Raw genomic sequence first — 22,502 nt, forward strand, 5'->3', positions numbered from 1 at the left:
CAGGCAGAACAGAGCTTCCCAATGAAATCTCGGAAAGATCCAACCCCTTTCCCTCTCCTGAGCTTTCCCTCGTGGCCCTGGAGCCACGGCCAGAGGGGATGGACACGGCCCTGGAAGGGGAAAACAGGGGGAGAATGCCCTGAAATCCCAAATCCGAGGCCTTTTCCAGGCTTCCATTCAGGGAATAGCCAGGGAATGGTCAGTTGGTCCCAGGGTGGGATTCTCTGCCCATTCCGAGGTCATTCCCTGCCCATTCCCTGAGCATTCCAGGCAAAGTCTCCAATCCTCGTTCCTTTTCCCAAGTTTCCCACCCCACAGCTTGGGGACATCCCGGTGCCCCAAATCCTCCCCAACCCTTCCCAAGCCCGGCTGGAAAAGCCCCGGCAGCTCCCAAAGGAAACCCCTCCCTGCACCCAGGAGCATCCCCACATCCTCCCGGGATTTTGGGAATTGTGGGGAGCTGGGAATCGAGTCCTGGCAGGGATTTCTGGAGCCAGGGAGGGATCACAGCCCTTTGTACCATTGCTGTCACAGTGATCCATTCCCTCAATTCCCCCTTTCCATGCAGGAACGTTCCTGCTGATGCCGGGGGAAAATCCACTGCCGTTGCCAGGGCAGGAATGATTTATTTGGGCATAAAACCTGTCAGAATTCCTTGGAGTCTCCTCCGGGATGGGCTCAGCTGCAGAGATTGATTTGTTTACAGCAGCCACGGAAAGCGGGGGCTGCTCCCGGGAAAACACATCCCAAACCCAGCCGGGGATTTTCCAGCCTCTCCTGCTTATCCGGGAGCAGCCGAGGGAAGGGACCAACCCCATTGCTCAGCCCCCACATTGTCAGGGGGACAAAAAAAAAACCCCAAAGTGGTTCAGATCCTGCAGGTCTGGGAATCGGCCGGGGCCTCCTGGGTGCTTGGAATCTTCCAGGGAGATTCCAGGCTGCTCTTCCAAGGAGATTCCAGGCTCCAAGCATTGATTCCTTTGCCATTTTTGGGGTTGGATGAAGGCAGAGCTGAGATCCCTCTGGCTCTGTCCTGGCAGGAATGGAGCCTGGCTCCAGAGGGACAGATGGAGCCAAAATATAACTGAGATCTGGGGGTTGAGGACCACCCTAAATCCACATATTCCTCAGAAAAATGGAATTTTCCTTGTTTGGTTCCAGTTGATGGATGGCTGTGCTTGGAATGGGTTCTATAAAAACTCAACTGTGAACTGAGCCCAGGAAGGGCTCAACTGAGGAAACAGGATTTTCTTTGTTTGGTTGACGTGTAGGTGTGTGTGGAATAAAAACCAAAGTGTGGATCAAGCTCAGCTCCAGAGGGATGGATGGAGCCAAAACCAAACTGGGATTTGGGGGTTAAGGATCACCCTAAATCCACACATTCCTTAGGAAAAATGGGTTTGTCCTTGCTTGGCTGATGGATGGCCGCGTTTGGAAGGGGTTCTATGGAAACCCAGATGTCACGCCCATGCTGGGGACAGGGCTGGGTGGTGTTTCCTTGGATCAGCCCTTCCCGGGAGCCTGGAATATCCTGGATAGGGACACCATTCCCTAAATCCAGGTTTTCCCCCCTGGGACATCCCACGGCTCCGTCGCACTCTGGAGCTCGGATTTAATGAATCCCAAAGGTGTTTTCCACCCTCAGCAATTCCACGGTTCTGTGACCCCTTGGCCGCTCCGTGCGGGGAGGGGAAATCCTGGGAACCATTCCTGCGGAGACCAATCCACGGCTTTTCCTCCTGCTCCATCCAGCGGCTCGGCCGGGAAAAACCGCCGGGAAAAACGGCGGCACCCAGCGGCAGCGTCCCTAAATCGTGAATTCCGGCTGGGAATGCCGGGAAAAGCTCCTGCTCCCGGTGGAGTCAAACCCCTCTTCCCAAACTTTGGGAATTCCCAAGCTTTGGGGACATATCTGGCACATCCAGGCCATCCCAAATTTTCCCTAAAGTTCCCAGAGCACGAGGGATGCTCCAGAAGGAAAAGCCATGGATTTTCTTTCCTCTTGGCAGAGCTTTGCCTCAGGCACAGAGCTCGGGGCTCTCCCAGGAGCGTCTCCCAGGGATGTGGGACCCGGTGAGGGTCACGGGGAATGTGGGAATTACATCTGGAGAGTGACAGGAAATACGGGAACACATCTTGGAGAGTGACAGGGAATGTGGGAATACACTTTGTAGAGTGACAGGGAATGTGGGAAGACACCTGGAAGGGCAAAGTGAATATCGGGACCCACCTGGAAGGGAAGGCTTGGATGTTGCACTCAGTGACAAGGTGGGGATCGGGCCCAGCTTGGACTCAGCGATCCCAAAGATTCCAAGATTACCTCAGCGATTCCGGGGTTAGCGGCGCGGCTCTGGCGGCTCCTCCTCCTTCCGGGGGGGGCTCCAGAGCAGCACCGGAGGCCGCTGACCCCGCTCCGGCCCCGGAATTTGGGGGGAAAAGGGGGAAATGGCGAGGCCGCCCCTTCCCTTCCCGGGCCCCCTCACGGCTCCCTCAGAGCGAAGCCCCGCCCCCTTCACCCTCACGACCGTTACCGAGCGCGCGCCGCCGTTCAAACCCGCCTCGGGGGCGGGCACGCCGCGCGCTGATTGGCAGGAAGGCGCGGAGGGGGCGTGGCCCCGGGGATGGCGGGCTCGCCCGCTGCGCGGCGCGGAGCCACGGCCATGGCTGCCTGCAGCCCCAGCGCTGCCGCCGCCTTCCTCTCGCCGACCCTGCGGGCCCCCGGCAGCACCGGCACCCCCGTGTTCGCCGAGTGCCCCGACAACGACGATGAGCGCGAGAGGCGCCAGCGCCGCCGCTCCAGGGCTGTGGACTCGTCGCTGCAGGGCCTCGGTTCCCCATCGCTCAGGTAGGGCCGGTGCGCGATGCCCGGGCCGAGGGGGGGAATGCGGGCACCGACCCCCGCGGGGCTGCGGGGGGAATGCGGGCACCGACCCCCGCGGGGCTGGAGGGAGAGCCCGGACACCGATCCCGCTGTGTCCCGGGCTGAGGGAAGGGCACGGGCACCGATCCCGCTGTGTCCCGGGCTGAGGGGAGAGCCCCGGTAGCGACCCCGCTGTGTCCCGCAGGACCGAGAGCTGGCAGCCGCCGCTGCCCCAATGGACCAACGCGCAGATCTCGGAGCACTACAGCACCTGCATCAAGCTCTCCACCGAGAATGTGAGTCAGGGCAGCCGCGTTTGGGCCCTGCGCGGTTTAAAACCCCTCACCCGCGGCTCTGGCAGGTTAAAGGGCCATAAAGAGGTGTCTGGTCCCAGCTGGGCCGTGGGTTCTGTGCACACGCTTCTGGAATATCTCTGGGCAATCCCTGCCCGTGGGTGTCCCTGGCCAGGGGAAGGGTCCCAGCTTTTTCTTCTGGGTGCTGCTTTCTTGCAGAAAATCACCACCAAGAACGCCTTTGGGCTGCACCTGATCGATTACATGACCGACATCCTGAAGCAGAAGAACTCGGAGCTCACCAACTTCCAGGTCAGAGGGGTCCCTGCTGCTGCTGCTGCTTCATTTCTGTTGGACCACGTCCTTTTCTGACCCAGAGATGGGGCAGCTGAGAGGTGTTTCAAAAACTTGCACTCCATTTTCAGTCTCACATGAGGGGTGAGACAATACAGATGTTATAATTCACGCTATCACAGTCAGGAGCCCATGTTGCTGTTGAGGCGGTCATCTCTTATCTTCCCTTATCCTTCTTCTCTTGGTCTCCTTGGTTACAGCCTTGGAGAGAGCTCCTTATCAGCTTCTCCTTGCTTCTCAGCTTCTCCTCACTCCTTTAGCTAGCAGGCCTGCTGTTAGCCCCTTCCACAAGCCAACTATTTCCAAATTACACTATAACTCATTGTTATATTATATTAAACGTTAACCAGAAAATCCTCCAATTAACAAACCAAAACCACTGCACAAAATTGGCATTTCTAAACAATTCCTAAAGGATTTTTAGCTGCAATGCCAGAAAAAAAACCAAAAAAAAAACCAAACTATGGGGAGAACACCCTTTGGGGTGTCCATAGCTTTCACTAAACCCTTTCCCTGTTATTGTATTTATTTATCCCGGTTTCCCTGGGGGTGCAGAGCCCTGGGGGATGGCCCAGGTGGGGTTTCCCTGCCCAGCTGGGAATTCCCTGTCCCTGCAGGTGGCAGCCGGGACTCTGGACGCCAGCGCCAAGATCTACGCCATGCGCGTGGATTCCGTGCACGCCGACGCCTTCAGGGTCCTGGGCCACCTGGGCAAGGAGCCGCCCCCTGCCCGGGACTCAGACAGCCCCCAGGAAGGTGGGAATTCCCCCTTTTCCTCCCAGAAAACCCCCGGGGATTCCCCCTCGTTTCCCAGCCAGGCTCGGGGGGAGCCTCAGCGCTTTTTGGGAGTTCTGAAGGCGTTTGGGATCAGTTGGATGAGTTGGGTTTTCCAAGGGCTGGGAGATCCCGGATGGGTTCTCCTGGAATGCTGGAGCAGGGAGGGGTGGGAGGAGGAGCTGGATCTGTCACTCAGTGATTTCAGGTTGCACTTTGGGATCAAACAGGGGCAGTTTTTGCCCAACAGAATCCATAGGAAGCCAGCAGAGCGCTGCTGATGCCCACACATCCTGAGGGATTTCAATGCCCGCTGCAGTTTGCTGTGCCAATTCCAGGGTTTCTCCCTCCTTTGGGGTACCCCAGCCCTTCTGAGGTGGAATTTGTCCCTTTCCCCATGCCAGACTCCAGCCCAGCCCCCGAGGCTGCCAAGAAGGCTCAGCCAAAGAAGAAGCAAAGCTTCAAAACCATCGAGCAGAACCTGAGCAACATCAACGTGCCCGAGGGCAGCCAGCGGCCTGAGGTGGGCCTGGGCTGCTCCTCATCCTCCCTGGGCTGCTCCTCATCCCCCCTGGGCTGCTCCTCATCCCCCCTGCCCTGCTCCTCATCCTCCCTGGGCTGCTCCTCATCCTCCCTGCCATTCTGTCCTGGTTTTCCATTCCTGATTCCCATCTCCATTCCTGAGTCCCATTCCCTGATTCCCACCTCCATTCCTGATTCCCATTCCCCAATATCCATCTCCATTCCCCAATTCCCATTCCCCAATTCCCACCTCCATTCCTGAATTCCTCTCTCCATTCCCTGATTCCCATTCCCCAATTCCCCTCTCCACTCCCCCATCCTAATTCCCCCCACTATTCCCTGATTCCCATCCCCATTCCCTGATCCCCTCTCCATTCCTGGATCCCCATTCCCTGATTCCCCCTCCATTCCTGGATTCCCATTCCCATCCCCATTCCCTAAATCCCCTCTCCATTCCCGGATTCCCATCCCCATTCCCTTATCCCCCTCTCCATTCCTGGATCCCCATTCCCTGATTCCCATCCCCATTCCCTGATTCCCCCTCCATTCCTGGGTCCCCATTCCCTGATCCCCCTCCATTCCTGGATCCCCATTCCCTGATCCCCCTCCATTCCTGGGTCCCCATTCCCTGATCCCCCTCCATTCCTGGGTCCCCATTCCCTGATCCCCCTCCATTCCTGGGTCCCCATTCCCTGATCCCCCTCCATTCCTGGGTCCCCATTCCCTGATCCCCCTCCATTCCTGGGTCCCCATTCCCTGATTCCCCCCTCCATTCCTGGGTCCCCATTCCCTGATCCCCCCTCCATTCCCGGATTCCCATTCCCTGATCCCCATCATTCCCGGTTTTCCAGGTGGATCCCATGTTCCAGCGCGCAGTCGCCTCCTTTGACGAGTGCAACACCGCCGGCATTTTCCTGACGGGGCTGCGCTCCCAGGGCTTCCAGAGCCGCCTCCTCTTCCCCTCTGAAATCGTCCCCCTGCCCTCCTCGGAGAGCCTGGCCCTGCCCAGCTCCCATCCCGTCACCGTGCCCACTCTGAAAGGTGAATCCCAGCCCTTCCCAGCCTTTTCCCTGCTTGGATCCTGCCCTTTTCCCGTGCATTCGTTCCCGGCTTGGATCCTGCTCCAGCTGCTGGAAAAGTGGGGGTTTGGGAGGCTCGAGATCCTGAGCCAGGCTGGGAATTCCGGAGTAAGATTGGGAATTCCTGAGCCAGATTAGGGATTCCAGAGCCAGGTGGGAATTCCTGAATTTCATTCCTGAATTCCCATTCCCATCCCCATTCCCTAATTCCCCCCCTTCCATTCCCGGATTCCCCTCTCCACTCCCCCATCTTAATTTGGGATCCTGTGCAGGAATTTTGGAGGTCCTGATCCAGGCTGGGAATTCCTGATCCAGGTGGGAATTCCTGCTGGGATCCCAGGAACTCACCTGTGTCCCCCCTCTCCGCAGCCCTGCTGGCCCCGTGCCTGGAAAAACGCCGGATCTGCTCCTCCCTGGCCGGATTCCAGTTCACCAAGTGGGATGAGGAGTCCCACAACGAGGTGGGTGGGAGTCCCTGAGCCAGATTAGGAATTCCAGAGCCAGACGGGAATTCCAGAGCAAGGTTGGGAATTCCAGAGCAAGGCTGGGAATCCCTGAGCAAGGTTGGGAATCCCTGAGCCAGATTCCATAGCCAGGTGGGAATCCCTGATCCAAGTGGGAATTCCTGACACAGATTCCTGAGCCAGTTTGGAAATTCCAGAGCCAGATTAGGGATTCCGGAGCCAGGTGGGAATTCCTGATCCGGGTGGGAATTCCTGATCCAGGTGGGAATTCCTGAGATGAGATTAGCGGTTCTTGAGCCACATGCCCGGTCCAGGTGGAGAATTCCCAATCCAGTCAGGATCCCCAATCCGGGTTGGGAATTCCTGATCTGGGTGGGATTCCTGATTCAGATAAGGAATTTCCAATCCAGGTGGGGATTTCCAGTCCAGGTTGGGAATTCCTGATCCAGTCAGGATCCCCGATCCAGATTGGGAATTCCTGATCTGGGTGGGATTCCCGATCCAGATTGGGAATTCCTGATCCGGGCGGGATCCCTGATTCAGATAAGGAATTTCCAGTCCAGGTGGGGATTCCCAGTCCGGGTTGGGAATTGCTGGTCGGGGCGGGATCCGCAGTCCAGGCTGGGCGCTCGTGTGTTGCAGTCGGTGTCGGCGCTCCTGGAGAAGTTCCGGAAGAGCGAGCACGCCTTCGATCCCAACCTGGATCCCGACAGCGAGGAGGGCGAGGGCTGGGCCCCCTCCCAGCCCGAATTCCAGCCCGAATCCCCGGCCGGGAATGGGAACCACCCGGAATTCCAGGCCAACGGAGACTCCCTGGGCCACAGCAAGAGGTGGGGCTGGGGTCCAGGGATGGCGGCTGGGCTGGATTCCAGGGGAATTCCCAGTGCCAGCGAGGAATGCTGAGGGAATTCTGAGCAGGGATAACAAATCCCTTGGGAATGCCGAGGGAATTCTGAGCAGGGACAGCAAACACCAGAAGTTTTGAGCGGAGACAACAAACCCCAGGGATGCTGATGGAATTCTGAGCAGCTGCCATTCCTTTTCCCTTTTTTTTTTTTTTTTGTTTCCAGGAGCACCGGAGCTGCCCTGGGAGAGGGGGACATCGGCACGATGAGCCTGCACGTGTCCCTGAATCCCGGGGAATATTCCTACTTCAGCCCCCGCGTGCTCTCCATGTGGGCCGGCCCCGAGCACTGGCGCTTCCGGCCCCGCCAGCCCCGTGAGCGCCCGGGGCAGGGAGACCTGGAACTGTGGGCTGGGAGGGGCTGGAACCCTGGAATTCCTGACTGGGAAGGGCTCAGTCCTGGAATTCTGGGCTAGGAAGGGCTTAATCCTGGAACTCCTGACTGGAAAGGGCTCAATCCTGGAATTCCTGGCTGGGAAAGGCTGAACCCTGGAATTCCTGGCTGGGAAGGGCTCAATCCTGGAATTCTGGGCTAGGAAGGGCTCATTTCTGGAATTCCAACTGGGAAGGGCTCAGTCCTGGAATTCTGGGCTAGCAGGGGCTCAGTTCTGGAATTCCGAGCTTTTTCCGTTCCCATTTTTCCTCTCCCCCTTCTTTTCCCTGCTGTCCCTCAGCAGCCCCAGGCCTGGAGAAGGATTCCCGGCAGAGGATTCCCAGGAAGGTTTTCGAGCTGGATTTCGAGGAGGACATCGACTTCCAGGCCTATTTCCAGAAGACCAAGGTGCCCGCAGAGCCCTTTTCCCACAGCAGCCTGGAATTCCCGGGATTTGGGGCAGCTCCAGCTGTTGTGTCCTGGGGGGCACCTCCCGCCCTGCCCCTTCCCAGACAAAACACTTCACTGTTGTTTTTCCATGGAAAACTGGTGGAGCTTCCCATTTTTCCATGGAGCTGTCCTGTCCCGTTCCCAGGCATCCACAACTTTGGCCAAATCCATCCTGGAGAGCCAGAACAGCCGGAGCACCACGCTCCCCGCAGACTTCAACTACGACCCCGAGAACCTGGGGCAGCTCTTCCTCAAGCCCCACGTCAAGGTGAGAATTCCCAGAAGAATTCCAGGGAATCGTCCTGGGGAGCCATTCCAGGGAACTGTCCCACAGAATCACCCCAAGGTGCCGTTCCAGGGAATCATCCTGGGAATCATTCCCGGCACCAAACCTGTGCTCACCAAGCCCTGGGAATGTTCCGGATGTTCCCCGGGGCTGCTCCCACCACAAACCCTCCTGGAAGGGCAGAAAGGGCGATGAAGGGCCAAGGCCCAGCCTTTTCCCAGGAATGTTTTGGAATGTTTTCCCCCAGCTCAGCCCGAGCTCGGATCCAGCGGGAGCCTTGGACAGCGAGGCTGGGGTTGAGGATTACGACTACAACAACGCCAACGACACCTCCAACTTCTGCCCTGCCCTGCAGGTACAGCCCGGCAATTCCTGCTGGGATGAGATCCACAATTCCTGAGGGGAGGAATCGGAGCTGCAGGGCCCTCCTGGCGCCCAGCCTGGCCTGGACGTTCCCAGGGCTGGGAAAACTTTGGGATTTCTGCTCCCTGCAGCTGCCTTGGCTTCAGCCTTGGCCCCGTTCCATGGGGATGAACCCAAATCCCATGGGGTAAACCCCAATTCCTTGGGAATAAACCCCAATTCCATGGGGATAAACCAGATTCCATGGGATAAACCCCAATCCCATGGGAATAAACCCAATTCCATGGGGTAAACCCCAATTCCATGGGAATAAACCCAATCCCAAGGGATAAACCACAATTCCATGGGAATAAACCCAATTCCATGGGGTAAACCCCAATCCCATGGGAATAAACCCAATTCCATGTGATAAACCCCAATTCCATGGGAATAAACCCAATCCCAAGGGGATAAACCCCAATTCCATGGGAATAAACCCAATCCCATGGGGTAAACCCCAATTCCATGGGAATAAACCCAATTCCATGGGGATAAACCAGATTCCATGTGATAAACACCAATCCCATGGGAATAAACCCCAATTCCATGGGAATAAACCCCAATTCCATGGGGTAAACCCCAATTCCATGGGAATAAACCAAATCCCAAGGGGATAAACCCCAATTCCAAGGGATAAACCCCAATTCCATGTGGGGATAACCCCAATCCCCTGGGGAAGCCGGGCAGGAATTCCCACCCTCTGGAGCAGTTCCTGCTGCCTCTGGCTCCTCCCAGGTGACTCTGGTGTCCCCCCCGTGTCCCCTGGCAGGTTCCTGACAGCGACGACGATCCCGATCCCGCGGAATTCCCGGGCCAGGCGGGGCTGCTCCCGCTCCCAGCTCATCCCGAGGCTCCGGAGCACTCCGGGATCAACGGCAGGAACGGCCCCGGCTGCGGGGAGCTGGAGCTGATTGCTGAGCCCCCCAAGGTCACTGGGAACACTGGGAGGGACTGGGAGCACTGGGCTGGAGATTCCTCCCTGGGACTGGGAATTCCTCACTAGAACTGGGAATTCCTCCTTGGGACTGGGAATTCCTCCCTGGTCTGGGCTGGAGCAAAAACCTCTCAGCGCCTCCAGGGTTAAAAATCCCAGGACACTCCCGTGGTTCCAGGGATTGCCGGGATGGGCATTCCCAGAGGAACAATTCCCAGACTGAACAGTGGGATTGGCATTCCCAGAGGAACAATTCCCAGACTAAACGTCGGGATTGGCAGCAAGGCCACGCTCGCTGTTATTCCCATGGAAAATCAGGAGTCATGAGCATTGTGGCTGTGATCCCAATGATGATCCTGGTGATGATCCCAGATAATCCCAGATTTCCCCCTCAGGTCCATAAGATCCCCATCCAGTACGCCAGGACAGCCAAGAGGATGGACATGAGGAGGCTGAAGAGGAACATGTGGGAGCTGCTGACGGAGCAGGGAGAGGTCAGGAAGGGAAATTCCTGCTGGGAATTCTGCAGGGGCTCCTTCCCAGTCCCTGGGATCAGCCCCAATCCCGTGGGAAAAGCCCCAGTCCCAGGGGATAAACCCCAATTCCATGGGATCAGCCCCAAGTTTCCCCTTGGCCAGGGTGGGCTGAGGTTCCCAGGGGTTTTCCTTGCAGTTTGGGGGCTCTGCATTCCCGGGTTTTCCCAAGCAGGAGGAGGAGGAGGCCGGGGAAGGGACGGATGTGAAGGTGGCCGGAGAGAAAAGCCTGAGTGACCTCATCAAGGATCTGTGGCACAGGTCGGGAATGGGAAAATCCCAAATGGGAATAATGGGAATACTGGGAATGGGACAGGGAAAATCCCGAATGGGAATGGGAAAATCCCAAATGGGAATAATGGGAATAATGGTAATAATGGGAATGAGAATAGGAAAATCCAGGATGGGAATAATGAGAATAGGAATGGGAAAATTCCAAATGAGAATGGGAATAATGGCAATGGGAATGGGAAAATCCCACATGGGAATGGGAATGGGACAGGGAAAATCCTCAATGGGAATGGGAATAATGGGAATGAGAATAGGAAAATCCAGGATGGGAATAATGGGAATGGGACAGGGAAAATCCCACATGGGAATGAGGAAATCCCGAATGGGAATGGGAATAATGGGAACGGGAAAATCCCACGTGGGAATGGGAATAATGGGAATGGGAAAATCCCACATGGGAATGAGAATGGGACAGGGAAAATCCTCAGTGGGAATGGGAATAATGGGAATGGGACAGGGAAAATCCCACATGGGAATGAGGAAATCCCGAATGGGAATGGGAAAATCTCTCCAGGTGTTGGGATGGGAATGGGACAGGGAAAATCCCGAGAGGGAATGGAGCTGGGAATGGGACCAGGAGAGGGCCGACCCCTGAGGCTGTTCCCAGGGAAGAGCCCATTCCCTGCTCCCGGGCATTCCTGGCTGCTCTGGCATTCCCGGGCTCTGGTCCCGATCCCGCTTTTCCGCAGGCTCCCTCCTGCCATGGCCTCTGACCTGTCGGTGCCCTTGGCCTTCGTGTCCCTCCTGCACCTGGCCAACGAGAAGGTGAGAGCAGGGAGCCATTCCCACCAATCCCGGGGATTCCAGGGATTGCAGCTTGTTCCACCCATCCCAGGCTTTCCATGGAATACAGCTCATTCCCAGGGAATGGGAGCATTCCCAGCTCGTGCAGGGTTTGTCCCCTCAGAGCCATCCCGGGCATTCCGGACTCTGGATAAGAACAGAATCCCAAAATCCCAGAATTCCTGAGGCTGGAAAAGCTCTCCAAGGTTACAACATGCCCAGTCCCCACCGGGATTCCTTCCACACCCAGGAATTCCTTGGAATTCCTGCAGGGATGGAGACTCCAACCCCCTGTGGGGGCTCCTTCCCATGGGGAAATTCCTGCTCAGGCCCCATTCCCTGGAAAAGCCCCTGGGCAGGGCAGGAGGGGCCGGGATTGTTCCCAAGCCTCATCCCAGGGGATTTCATTCCAAAGCTTTTCCTTCCCATTCCCAGAATCTGAAGCTGGAGAGCACCGAGGACCTGGCAGATATCCTGGTGAGAGGAGGGGACTGACCCTGATCCAGCTGGGAATGCTGAGAAATCCCAAAATCCCAAATCCCTGGGAAGGCTGGGATTCAGGGATGTCCTGGCTGGACAGATCCCAACCAGGATCCAGCAGCTTTTCCCTGGCATTGGAAATTCCTGCACTTCACTGTGAACCCAGGCTGCTCTGTGTCCCAAAATTTCCTCTCTGTGTCCCAAAATTTCCTCTCTGTATCCCAAAATTTCCTGTCTGTCCCAAAATTCTGTCTGTCTGTCTGTCCCAGAATTCCCTCCCTGTTTCCTTCCCAGTCTGTAATTCCCAGTTTTTGGACTGACTGTTACTCCTGGCCCCCGTTCCCTCCATTCCCTGGGATTATTCCCTTTTTTTTAACTGTTTTCAAGGTTAATAAATTTTGCACACTTTGGAGAGGGGCCTGGAAGGAACAACCTGGAGTGGGGTGGGGCAGCGAATGGGGACAAATCCCTGGAAAAAGGGAATGCAGGGACCAGAGCCTGGAGCAGCAGCTGGGAACGGGATCCAGGAACCGAATTGTGGGATGGGATCGGTGCTGGGACCTCTCCCTGCTGGGAGCCCTGGAATTCTGCTCCTGCTTTTCCTGGGATATCCTGATCTCCAGGGCAGGGGTCTCTCCCTGCTGAGCCCCCTGGAATTCTGCTCCTGCTTTTCCTGGGATGTGGAGCTCCCTCGGGAACCCCCGGAGCTCCTTCCCGGGATTTCCCCGCTCTGAGGATTCCAGGAGGGATGTGCGGCCCTTCCCTCACTCCTCCCGGGGAAATGGGAATTCCAGAGGCTGCTGCTGCTCCGGGGATTGGTGCTCCAGGGGATGATGGTTTTCCAGGAATTGATGCTCCAGACGCTGATATTCTAGGAGCTGCTGCTCCAGGAATTGCTCTCCCAGGGGTTGTTATTCCAGGGACTGATATTCCAGGGATTGGTGCTCCAGGGGTGCTCAGCTGGGCCCGGGACCCTGAAACCCGATCTGTTCCTAGAATCCCTTTATTTATTCCTGAAGCCCGAGCTGTTCCTAAAAATCCCGTTTATTCCTGAAGCCCGATCTGTTCCTAAAATCCCTTTATTTATTCCTGAAGCCCGAGCTATTCCTAAAATCCCGTTATTTATCCCTGAAATCCCTTCCATCCCAGCGCTGATAGAGCTGGGAACGCTGGACCAGGAGCGAGGGGAAACTGAGGCAGGGCCCCCCCTTCCCGCAGCTCCGGGCATCCCAACCCGGACAAAAACCGGGAATAAAACCCCGAGCGGGGCTTTTTGCTGCTTTGTGTCACCCATTCTCGCTAAATCCCGCATTTATGGCGGGGAAGGGGGGGTTCGGTGCCACCCGCGGCTCCTTCACCCCCTTCCCACCCCGGGAGGGGCGACCGGAGCCCGGTGCCCCTCCCGACTTCCCCCCGCTGCCTCTTTCGCGGCTTTTTGGCCCAAAATGAGTCACCGCGGGATTTTTTTTCTTTTTCTCTCATTTTTCGGGACTCTCACGAGTCGAAGCGGGGCATGGGGGATTCTCGGGGGGCTGAGCCCCGACCGTGCCCGGCGTGGGAGCGGCCCCGGTGCCGCGGGACGGGGATTGGCGATCCCGGGACAGGGGACGGGGGCAGCGTCCCCGGGATGCTGGGGACCCCCGGGAAGGGATGGGGACGGCGATCCCGCCCTGTCCCCGCCCTCGGGGCGGCTCCTCGGCGGGGAGCGGCGCTTTGGGGCCGGGAAAGTCCGGCCCAGTCATTCGGGGCGCGGGGGGAGAAGCCCCAAAAGCGCGTCCGTTCCGGTAAGGAAAGAGTCAATGGCTGCGGCTCGCACACGCCACTTCCCCGAGCGGGGCTGACTCATCCCGGGCTCGGTCCCGCTCCGCGACACCCGCGCTCCGCTCCGGCCGCCCCGGAGCGCTGTCCGAGCCTCCGCCGGTGAGTCCGGGGGTCCCGGGGGGCTGAGGGGTCCCGGGGCCCGCCCCGAGCCGCGCGTCCCCCGCCCATCCCCGCGTCCCGAGCGGGACCGGCCGCGAGCCCCGAAACGCCGAGCGCAGCGGGAGCCCCGCGGGGGTCCCGGAGCCGCGGCCGCCCCCGGGGGTTCCCGGCCCCTCCGCGGCCCCCCGGGATGCCCGGGGGGGGTTTGGCCGGAGCGGCGGCGCGGGATGGGGAAGGGAGGATAGCGAGGATGACTTCAGCCCATTACTCAGCCGCCGTCACGGCCTGGCAGAGCTCCCGCGCTATTCCGGGCCGTGACGCTCCAGCCCCGCCACTTTGGGCCTAAACCGGCGGGGTTTGGGTGATCTGGGGAGGAGGAGCGGCCCCGGGAGCTGAGGAGCGGGGCGAGATTCGGGATGAGTTCGGGAAGCGCCGCCGCAGAAGTGCCCGGAATTAGTGTTGATAATGATTGTTGTTATCTCATTAAGGGTGTAATTAGAGCCCGGTGCCGCCCCCAGCCCGGTACCGGCGGGTCGGGGGTTGCGGGGGTTGTTGGCACCGGCGGGGCTCGTTGAGCCCCGAACCGGCCGCGTTTTGCCCCAAAAGCCGCCGCGGTTTCCTGCGCTCGGAGCGGCGCCGGGAAACGAGGAAATCGCGTCAGCGGTGCCGGGAACCGAACCGGGGCGGCGGGGGCGGGACACGGGGGGGACACCGGTACCTGATAAACACCTGGCGGTGGTGTGACACCGGTAACTGCACACACAGGTGTGGGACAGCGGCACCTGTACACACGGGGGGGTGTGTGTGTGAGAGAGACACCTGTACCTGCACACACAGGTGTGTGTGTGTGTGTGTGTGTGTGTGTGTGGGGGGGGGTGTGTGTGTGTGTGCGGGGCACCTGCTGCACACCTGTACCTGCACCCGCCCACACACACGGGCACACGCACCTGGCCGTGCCCACCTGCACACGGGCACACGCCCCTGGCACCTCTGTGTGTGTGAGCGCACCTGGGCCCCCGCGCTCGCGCACAGACCCCGCCCCGCGCACGCCTGTGCCCAGGTGCGCTCACCCTCAGCCGCGCGCGCGCTGCCGCCTCAGGACTGCAGCTCCCGGCGTGCCCCTCGCGGGGGGCGGGGATCGACAGCGCGGCCGCCCAATAGGAGAAGGGGCGTGTTGGCTCCGGCCAATGGGCAGCCAAGGGGGCGCGGCGGCCCCGCCCCTCGGTCACGTGGCGCGGGCGCGGCCGGTGAGCGCGAGCGGGAGCGGGGGCACCGGAGGGGCTCAGGCGGGACCGGGGGGCGTGGGCAGCACCTGGGAACCCCCTCGGGACCCCCTCTGCCCGCCCCGCTCCTTCCCCAGGTTGGCATCGCCGCTTTTCGCCCTTTTCCCGGGGTTTTTCCTCAAAAACACGGGGGGGGATTTGGGGGCGGCGAGCCCGGAACGGGGGCGCAGGGGGGAGGCACGGACGGAGCAGCCTTGGGCCGGTTCCGGTTCCCGACGGGCAACCCCAAATCCGCCCGACTGCCCGGTCATTTTAGGGGAGCAGCAGCAATTTGGGGTCTCACCCCCCACCCCCGTTTTTCCCCTCCCAGGTCCCATCCCGAACCCACAGGCAGCGATTTCCCCCCATGGAGAAGAACCAAGAGCCGCAAGGAGACCCCCGGGACCCCCCCAGCCCCGCCCAGCCCGCCGTGAGTGCACCCCGAGGGTTTTTGGGGGGTGCCGAACGCCCCAAAATTCGGGGAAGGGAGGGGGGAGCGCGAGCAGCGCTTTGGCCGCCGGTGGAAGTGAGGACGAGGCAGAGAAATGGGAAATTCCCAGCTTTGGGTGGGGGGCGAGGGGGGCAATGGACCCAAAATGGCATTTTTGGGGGGAGAGGTGAGCGGTCCCATAGGAACGGGATGGTTTTTGTAAATATTTTTTATCCTCGTGAGGAAAAGGGGTTTGGATTTTGTGGCGCTGGAGCTTTTCCCTCCCCCCAGCAGCTTTTTATTTCACACACACACACAAAAAAAAAAAAAAAAAACAAAACCCAAAAACCCAAAAAAGAAAAGAAAAAAAAAAAGAAAGCTTTGAACTCTTTCAGCCGTTAAAATCCGGTGTCTGTCACAAGCCGTGAAATGAATAGAAAGAACAAAAAAAAAGAAAAAAAAAAAAAGAAAGACTGAAAAAAATAGAAAAGGACGGACTTGGGAGCCGAACAGCTTCTTTGCCCAAAAATAGCAACAAGTTTTATAACTCCGGAAAATGTAGAACAAACAAACGAGGAACATTTTTAGCTGAGAAAGGCGGCGGCGGCGGCGCGGGGAGGGGCGGGGGGGGCTGAATTTCGGAATTTCTGCCCGTCTGTTTTCCTGGAAGCCGCTCCTCGTGTTCTCACCCGCATCCAGCGCTTTGACCAACTTGGCCACGGGCCCGGGGCTGCCGGGGAACGGCCCCGGAGCTTCGGGGAACGGACACGGAGCTGCCCGGGGCTGTAGGGAACGGACACGGAGCCGCCCGGGGCTGTAGGGAACGGACACGGAGCTGCCCGGGGAACGGACACGGAGCTCCCCGGGGAACGGACACGGAGCCGCCCGGGGCTGTAGGGAACGGACACGGAGCTGCCCGGGGCTGTAGGGAACGGACACGGAGCTGCCCGGGGCTGCGGGGAACGGACACGGAGCTCCCCGGGGAACGGACACGGAGCTGCCCGGGGAATGGACACGGAGCTGCCCGGGGAACGGACACGGAGCCCCCCGGGGAACGGACACGGAGCCGCCCGGGGCTGCGGGGAATGGACACGGAGCTCCCCCGGGGCTGCGGGGAACGGGGCTGTGGGTGAAGGGGTCGCAGCTCCCCCCAGACTCATCCCCGTGTCCCGCAGGACGCGCCGGGGGCCGGGGATGGCGCCGAGAGGGACAAGACGGTGGGAGAAGGTGGGGACAAGGACAAGGAGGAGAAGGACGAGGAGGACAAGGACAAGGAGAAGGAGGAAGAGGAGGCTTTCCTCGTCAGCCTCTACAAGTTCATGAAGGAGCGGCACACGCCCATCGAGAGGATCCCGCACCTCGGCTTCAAGCAGAGTATGTCCGTGCCACCCGGGGACAGGGACAGGGACAGGGGGGCGGCCGTGCTCGGGTCCCGTGTCCTCCTGACCCACAGCACTGGGGGGATGAGTCCCCTTGATTATAATAATAAATCAGTCCCCTTGATTTATTCCCAGTTAACCTCTGGAAGATCTACAAGGCCGTGGAAAAGCTGGGAGCCTACGAGCTGGTGAGTGTGGCCGTGGAGCTGGGGTGGCCCCAGGGTGCCCTGATGTCCCCTGGGCATCCAAGCGTCCCCTCGGTGCTGGGGTGTCCCTTGGGCATCTGGCTCTCCCCTAGGTGTCCCTAGGGATGCCGGGGATCCCTTGGGTATCCAGGTGTCCCCCAGGATGCCCGGGCTCACCTCTCCCCCTGTCCGTCTGTCCCTCCCTCCCTCCCTCCCTCCCGCCGCAGGTCACGGGCCGTCGGCTCTGGAAGAACGTCTACGACGAGCTCGGGGGCAGCCCCGGCAGCACCAGCGCGGCCACCTGCACCCGCCGCCACTACGAGAGGTGGGACCGGGCCGGGGCCGGGGCGCTGCCCCGCCGCGTGCCTCAGTTTCCCCCGGCGCGGCGCTCACCGCGCTCCCCGCTCGCTCCGCAGGCTCGTCCTTCCCTACGTGCGGCACCTCAAGGGCGAGGAGGACAAACCGCTGCCCCCCAGCAAACCCCGCCGGCAATACAAGGTCTCCAAGGACGACAAGAGCAAGAGGGCCAGGAAGGAGAAGGGCCGCGAGCAGGTGCGCGGCCCCTCCGAGGGGATGGGAGCGGCCCCGGCGCCGCCCTCGCTGCGGAACCCGCCCGGGGCCGGGCAGGGCAGGGAGGGACGGGCCGGGGAACGAGAGCGGGGGCGGGAGCCGAGACCCAGCCCGGGACGCGGCACCCACGGCCCGACTCCTCCGCTCCAGGTGGTTCCGGACAAGGCGCGGCCGGAGGCGGCCGCGGAGGAGGCGGCGGAGCGGGCCCGGGGGACAGACGGACGCTCCAGCCCGGCCGTGCCCGCCCCCAGCCCCTCAGGGAGGTGTCCCAGCCCCTGCAGGAGCCACAGCGAGACCTACAAGCGCCTCTTCTCCAGCTTCTACTCCAAAGGGAACCACCCCATCATGTCCCCGCTGGCCAAGAAGAAGCTGCTGGCGCAGGTGAGCAAGGCCGAGTCCTTGCACTGCCACAAGCGCCACTGCCCCGAGGGCCGCCGGGCACCGAGCGACAGCGGCCCCGAGCCGTCCGGGCCCCCCGGCCCTGCGCCGGCCGAGCAGCGGAGCCCGGAGCCCTGGGGAGCTCCGGACCGAGCTCCGAGCGAGGCGGGCCCGGCCCGCAGCGCATCCCCGGCTCTGGGCAGGGACAGCCAGGGCTGCCCGCAGGACGGCGGCGCCGCCCCCGCCGTGTTCACCGGCTACTTCCACGCCTACCGCAGCGAGGGCCCGCAGCCCGGCGGCTGTCCCCCGCTCTGGGGCTACTTCTCCAACCTGAAGGATTTTTTGGAGCCGCCCTCCGCCTTCCCGGCGCGGCCCGAGGAGCCCGAGCAGCCCCCGGAGCTGCGGAGCCCGGCGGGGCGGCCGTGGGAGGCGCGGGCCGCCGCCGTCCAGGCCTGCTGGGTGCCCCCGGGGGCCGCCTTCGGCCCCGCCGCACCCCGGGCCGGCCACGAGGAGGAGGAGGAAGATGATGAGGAGGAGGAGGACGAGGAGGAGGACGAGGAGCCCTTCGGCCTCACCGGCAAGGGCCGCGCCGTGTCCCCCTTGGCCAGGGAGGGCAGGGACGGGCGGAGCCGCTCGCCGGGCGCTCACCGAGTGCTGGCCAAGCCCAAGGCCGTGGTGGCCGCTCCGGCTTTCCCCGCGCCGCTGCCGCCGGACGCTTTCAAGGGAGCCGCGCTGCACTTCCCGGGCGGCTTCGGGAGCCCCCTGGAGCAGCTGAGAACCCAGGGCGTGCCGGTGGCCCCGGCGCTCTCCGTGAGCCCCCTGGTGATCCCGGCCTTCCCCAGCCCTTTGGTGGTGCCCTCCGAGCTGTGCCGCCCGCTGGCCACCGGCGCCGCCCGCCTGCCCGCGTCCTACGGGAGCTCGGCCCGGCTGTACCCGGCGGCTCCGTGGCACGGGCAGCGCTCCTGCGGCTCCCCGCACGTCCCGGCCTTCCCGCACCACGCCCGGCCCTAGCGCTGCGCCAGGGGACAGCGAGGGGACAGCGAGGGGACAATCCGGACTGGGCCGTTTTCATTGCCCAGCTCAGAGCTGTTCGTGGCTCCGCTGGGGGCGCCCCACGGTTCTCTCTATTTTCTATATATCCACACACAAATCTATAAAAAAGGGAGCAAAAGCGGTGCTGGAGGTCTCTGTTCCCATCCCTGGGCCCCCGCACCCGGAGTTGGGGTTTGGGTCCCGCCATCAGAGGTGGGAAGGGAACAAACGTTCCTGGCAGAGTTTGGGGTGTCCTCGGTTCCTGGGATCAGGGCAGGGCTGGGGGGGATCCTCTCCCTGACCCCAGAGCCGTGGGGCTGAGAATCCTCTGTGGGGAGGGAAGGAGGAGTTTTCCACCTCAGTTTTGGGGGAATGGCAGCAATTCCATGGAGCAGCCACGAGTCCGGCTGGGAACCAGCCCAGCAACAGCTCCAGGTCCTTTTTGCCTTCAGGTCCCTTTTTTGCCTCAGCCCCACAGGGTTTTGCAGGATTTGCACCCCAAAATCCTGGCTGGGCAGGGACAAGGTGAGGGCCTGCAGGCACAGAGGGTCAGGGCTCAGCTGCAGCTCCAGCACAGCCCAGGATGCCCCAGGTCCCTGCAGGAGCTGGGCAGGGTTGGAGAGGCACCAAGCGAAGCCGAGGAGCTGCTGCAGCAAAGCCAAGCCCCCAAAACCCCACACTGCGAGGGCCTGGGGCAGGAACCCCACAGCTGAGAGCTCCCTGCCCCAAGCACAAGCTCCCCGAGGCCAGGGTGACCCCAAGAAGCACAGAGGAGCCCCAGGTGCAGCCCAGGGACACGGCCATGAGCTGCCACAGCCTGCCAAGCCACACCTGCCACCCCTGGGGCACAGCCCCCGGCCCCAGCCTGCAGTGCTGAGAATTCCCAACAGTCCCAGCTCCCCAAAGCATCCAAAGCATCCAGGAGAGCCCTGCAGGCCCCAGAGCCCCAGCCCAGGGCCAGCAGCCAGGCAGGAGCGAGTGGCACATCATGGGCACCAGGTGTCCCTCAGAGCACGGGCAGGGACCCTGGCATGTCCCTCTGTGTCCCCTGGGAGCTCGGTTTGGGAGCTTCCCAGAGCCATCCCTGATCCATCAGAGCCTTCCCAGAGCCATCCCTGATCCATCAGAGCCTTCCCAGAGCCATCCCTGATCCATCAGAGCTTCCCAGAGCCATTCCTGATCCATCAGAGCCTTCCCAAAGCCACCCCTGATCCATCAGAGCCTTCCCAGAGCCGTCCCTGATCCATCAGAGCCTTCCCAAAGCCATCATGGATCCATCAGAGCCTTCCCAGAGCCATTCCTGATCCATCAGAGCCTTCCCAGAGCCATCCCTGATCCATCAGAGCTTCCCAGAGCCATTCCTGATCCATCAGAGCCTTCCCAAAGCCACCCCTGATCCATCAGAGCCTTCCCAGAGCCGTCCCTGATCCATCAGAGCCTTCCCAAAGCCATTCCTGGTCCATCAGAGCCTTCCCAAGGCCATCAAGGATCCATCAGCAAAGCTGAGATTTATCCATGGGGGCAGGAGGAGCTCAGCACCCATATAGCCACTTCTGGCCTTTATGTTGTCTTGTGTTCAGATCCTGATTATTTTTTTCTCCTGCCTTTTCCAGCATTCTTCTCAAGGGTATTTCATTTAAGGTCTCCTTTCTATCTCACACAAAGAGATGAGTAAAGGTAACACCTCAAAAGAAGCTCGTTCTGAACTGCTCATCAGCCAGGGAAAACATTCTAAAAGGTTCTTGAGAGCAAACTGTGCAGAGAAATTGCCACTCTGGAGGGCTAATATAGCTACGTGCTGTGAGGATACTGGGTTTGGAAAAATATACTGCTTTCAGAAATTCCAGAAATGAGTGCTGCAAAAAAGGTGATGCTTTTGATTACGTATTGTATGGTTTAGGTCTCAAGCCCACTTTGTAATTTCTTTGATGTCGGAGTGCATGAAATAGAGGCCTGAGTCCCTCAGAGAGAGAAAGGAATGCAGGGATTGAATTGGAACCTTTACAGAACTGAAATATATTAATCCACACAGACATGAAGTAGGAGGGTAAGTTTTAGTTTTAAGTAAGTAGAAATATATCTTAAGTGCCTTAAGAGACTGTGTTAGGTAGTAAAAAGCCCTTAAGCCTAGTTTAAAGTTCAGTCTTGGTATCTTTCACAAAATTAACTTAGCTCCAGACATAGAGAAAACTCAGCAGAACATTGCTTGCATTCCCAGGTAGAACAGATAGAAATATTTGAGTGAACAGATAGAGCTAGATTTTGTGTAAAACTGACCCAGGGCTGTGTGAGCGCAGGCTGAGCACAGGGTGAACTCTCTGCTCCTTGCTGTGACACCTGGGCTGGCAGGGATGACACAGTGACCTCGGCCGGCCGATGCTGCCTGTGCCATCACCTGGCACTGACGTGTTTGATGAAAATCCTTTTGCTGGGATTTTTCTCCTGAGAAGCCTCAGAACAGAAATGGAACCAATAACGATCTGCTGGCTGTGGAGTGTGGGCTGGAGATGGTTTAGCAACAGGGGCATCTTGGATTGGTCTCCTGTGCATTGTTTCTACTTGATGACCAATCATGGTCCAGCTGCGTCGGGGCTGTGAGCAGTCCCAGGTTTTTATTATTCATTCCTTTCCAGCTTTCTGATGTCTCCTTGCTCTTTTAGTATGGTTCTAATATCTCATTTTCTTTTAACATAATAGAGATCATAAAATAATATTTCAGCCTTCTGAAAGGTGGAGTCAAGATTCTTGTCTCCTCCCTTGTCCTGGGGACCCTCAAACACCGCCACAATCAGCGGCCGAGCGGGTTTGTGCGAGCCTCTCAGGAACCCTGGGCCGGTCCTGAGTCAGCAGCCCCGACACGGCCGAGAGCGGGGAGACACCCGAGGGTGCTGAGGGCACCTGGGCTGGGGGCAGACACCCTCTGTGTGTGCCCCGAGGGTGCTGAGGGCACCTGGGCTGGGGGCAGACACTCTCTGTGTGTGCCCCGAGGATACTGAGGGCACCTGGGCTGGGGGGAGACACTCTCTGTGTGTGCCCCGAGGGTGCTGAGGGCACCTGGGCTGGGGGCAGACACTCTCTGTGCCCCGAGGGTGCTGAGGGCACCTGGGCTGGGGGCAGACACTCTCTGTGTGTGCCCCGAGGGTGCTGAGGGCACCTGGGCTGGGGGCAGACACTCTCTGTGTGTGCCCCGAGGGTGCTGAGGGCACCTGGGCTGGGGCAGACACTCTCTGTGTGTGCCCTGAGGGTACTGAGGGCACCTGGGCTGGGGGGAGACACTCTCTGTGTGTGCCCCGAGGGTGCTGAGGGCACCTGGGCTGACAGCAGGGAGACACTCTCTGTGTGTGCCCCGAGGGTGCTGAGGGCACCTGGGCTGGGGGGAGACACTCTCTGTGTGTGCCCCGAGGGTGCTGAGGGCACCTGGGCTGGGGGCAGACACTCTCTGTGCCCTGAGGGTGCTGAGGGCACCTGGGCTGGGGGGAGACACTCTCTGTGCCCTGAGGGTGCTGAGGGCACCTGGGCTGGCAGGCAGACACTCTCTGTCTGTGCCCCGAGGGTACTGAGGGC

General features: G+C 60.1%; 2 protein-coding genes across 6 annotated transcripts; both read left to right on the forward strand.

Annotated features, from left to right (window-relative positions):
* The first annotated feature begins 2,582 nt into the window (after positions 1-2,582).
* Positions 2,583-12,194, forward strand: NCAPH (non-SMC condensin I complex subunit H). 3 transcript variants are annotated; one of them, XM_077191668.1, is made up of 17 exons: positions 2,583-2,845; positions 3,066-3,156; positions 3,373-3,465; positions 4,125-4,263; positions 4,686-4,804; positions 5,655-5,844; positions 6,252-6,343; positions 6,989-7,176; positions 7,417-7,565; positions 7,925-8,031; positions 8,219-8,341; positions 8,607-8,714; positions 9,531-9,689; positions 10,091-10,189; positions 10,368-10,489; positions 11,209-11,284; positions 11,738-12,194. In XM_077191668.1, the coding sequence occupies exons 1-17, from the start codon at positions 2,622-2,624 to the stop codon at positions 11,795-11,797; spliced, it is 2,139 nt and encodes a 712-aa protein (XP_077047783.1). In that variant the 5' UTR covers positions 2,583-2,621; the 3' UTR covers positions 11,798-12,194. The 3 variants fall into 3 exon arrangements, with proteins under 3 accessions (XP_077047783.1, XP_077047784.1, XP_054506704.2); XM_077191669.1 differs by having other exon boundaries at positions 7,928-8,031; XM_054650729.2 differs by having other exon boundaries at positions 2,585-2,845; positions 10,404-10,489.
* Positions 12,195-13,463: 1,269 nt separating this feature from the next.
* On the forward strand, positions 13,464-21,667 carry ARID5A (AT-rich interaction domain 5A). Of its 3 annotated transcripts, none has more exons than XM_077191671.1 (7): positions 13,464-13,702; positions 15,296-15,394; positions 16,570-16,768; positions 16,909-16,961; positions 17,186-17,283; positions 17,375-17,510; positions 17,679-21,667. In XM_077191671.1, exons 2-7 carry the CDS (start codon positions 15,332-15,334, stop codon positions 18,915-18,917), a joined length of 1,788 nt encoding a protein of 595 aa, XP_077047786.1. In that variant the 5' UTR covers positions 13,464-13,702; positions 15,296-15,331; the 3' UTR covers positions 18,918-21,667. The 3 variants fall into 3 exon arrangements, with proteins under 3 accessions (XP_077047786.1, XP_077047785.1, XP_054506646.2); XM_077191670.1 differs by lacking the exon at positions 13,464-13,702 and adding an exon at positions 14,905-14,949; XM_054650671.2 differs by lacking the exon at positions 13,464-13,702 and adding an exon at positions 14,927-15,062.
* The last annotated feature ends 835 nt before the right edge of the window (positions 21,668-22,502 follow it).

This window comes from Agelaius phoeniceus, chromosome 30 (genome assembly GCF_051311805.1).
Source record: "Agelaius phoeniceus isolate bAgePho1 chromosome 30, bAgePho1.hap1, whole genome shotgun sequence".
NCBI classification, from domain to species: domain Eukaryota; kingdom Metazoa; phylum Chordata; class Aves; order Passeriformes; family Icteridae; genus Agelaius; species Agelaius phoeniceus.

What these genes read in the sequence shown, in the direction of transcription:
- NCAPH (XM_077191668.1), top strand. Translation starts at nt 2,622, where the DNA reads ATGGCGGGCTCGCCCGCTGCGCGGCGCGGAGCCACGGCCATGGCTGCC. An exon ending in CGGAGCTCACCAACTTCCAG is followed by an intron (nt 3,466 to 4,124) that starts GTCAGAGGGGTC and finishes CTGTCCCTGCAG; the next exon opens with GTGGCAGCCGGGACTCTGGA. An exon ending in CACCGTGCCCACTCTGAAAG is followed by an intron (nt 5,845 to 6,251) that starts GTGAATCCCAGC and finishes CCCTCTCCGCAG; the next exon opens with CCCTGCTGGCCCCGTGCCTG.
- ARID5A (XM_077191671.1), top strand. Translation starts at nt 15,332, where the DNA reads ATGGAGAAGAACCAAGAGCCGCAAGGAGACCCCCGGGACCCCCCCAGC. An exon ending in GCACCTCGGCTTCAAGCAGA is followed by an intron (nt 16,769 to 16,908) that starts GTATGTCCGTGC and finishes ATTTATTCCCAG; the next exon opens with TTAACCTCTGGAAGATCTAC. An exon ending in AGCTGGGAGCCTACGAGCTG is followed by an intron (nt 16,962 to 17,185) that starts GTGAGTGTGGCC and finishes CTCCCGCCGCAG; the next exon opens with GTCACGGGCCGTCGGCTCTG.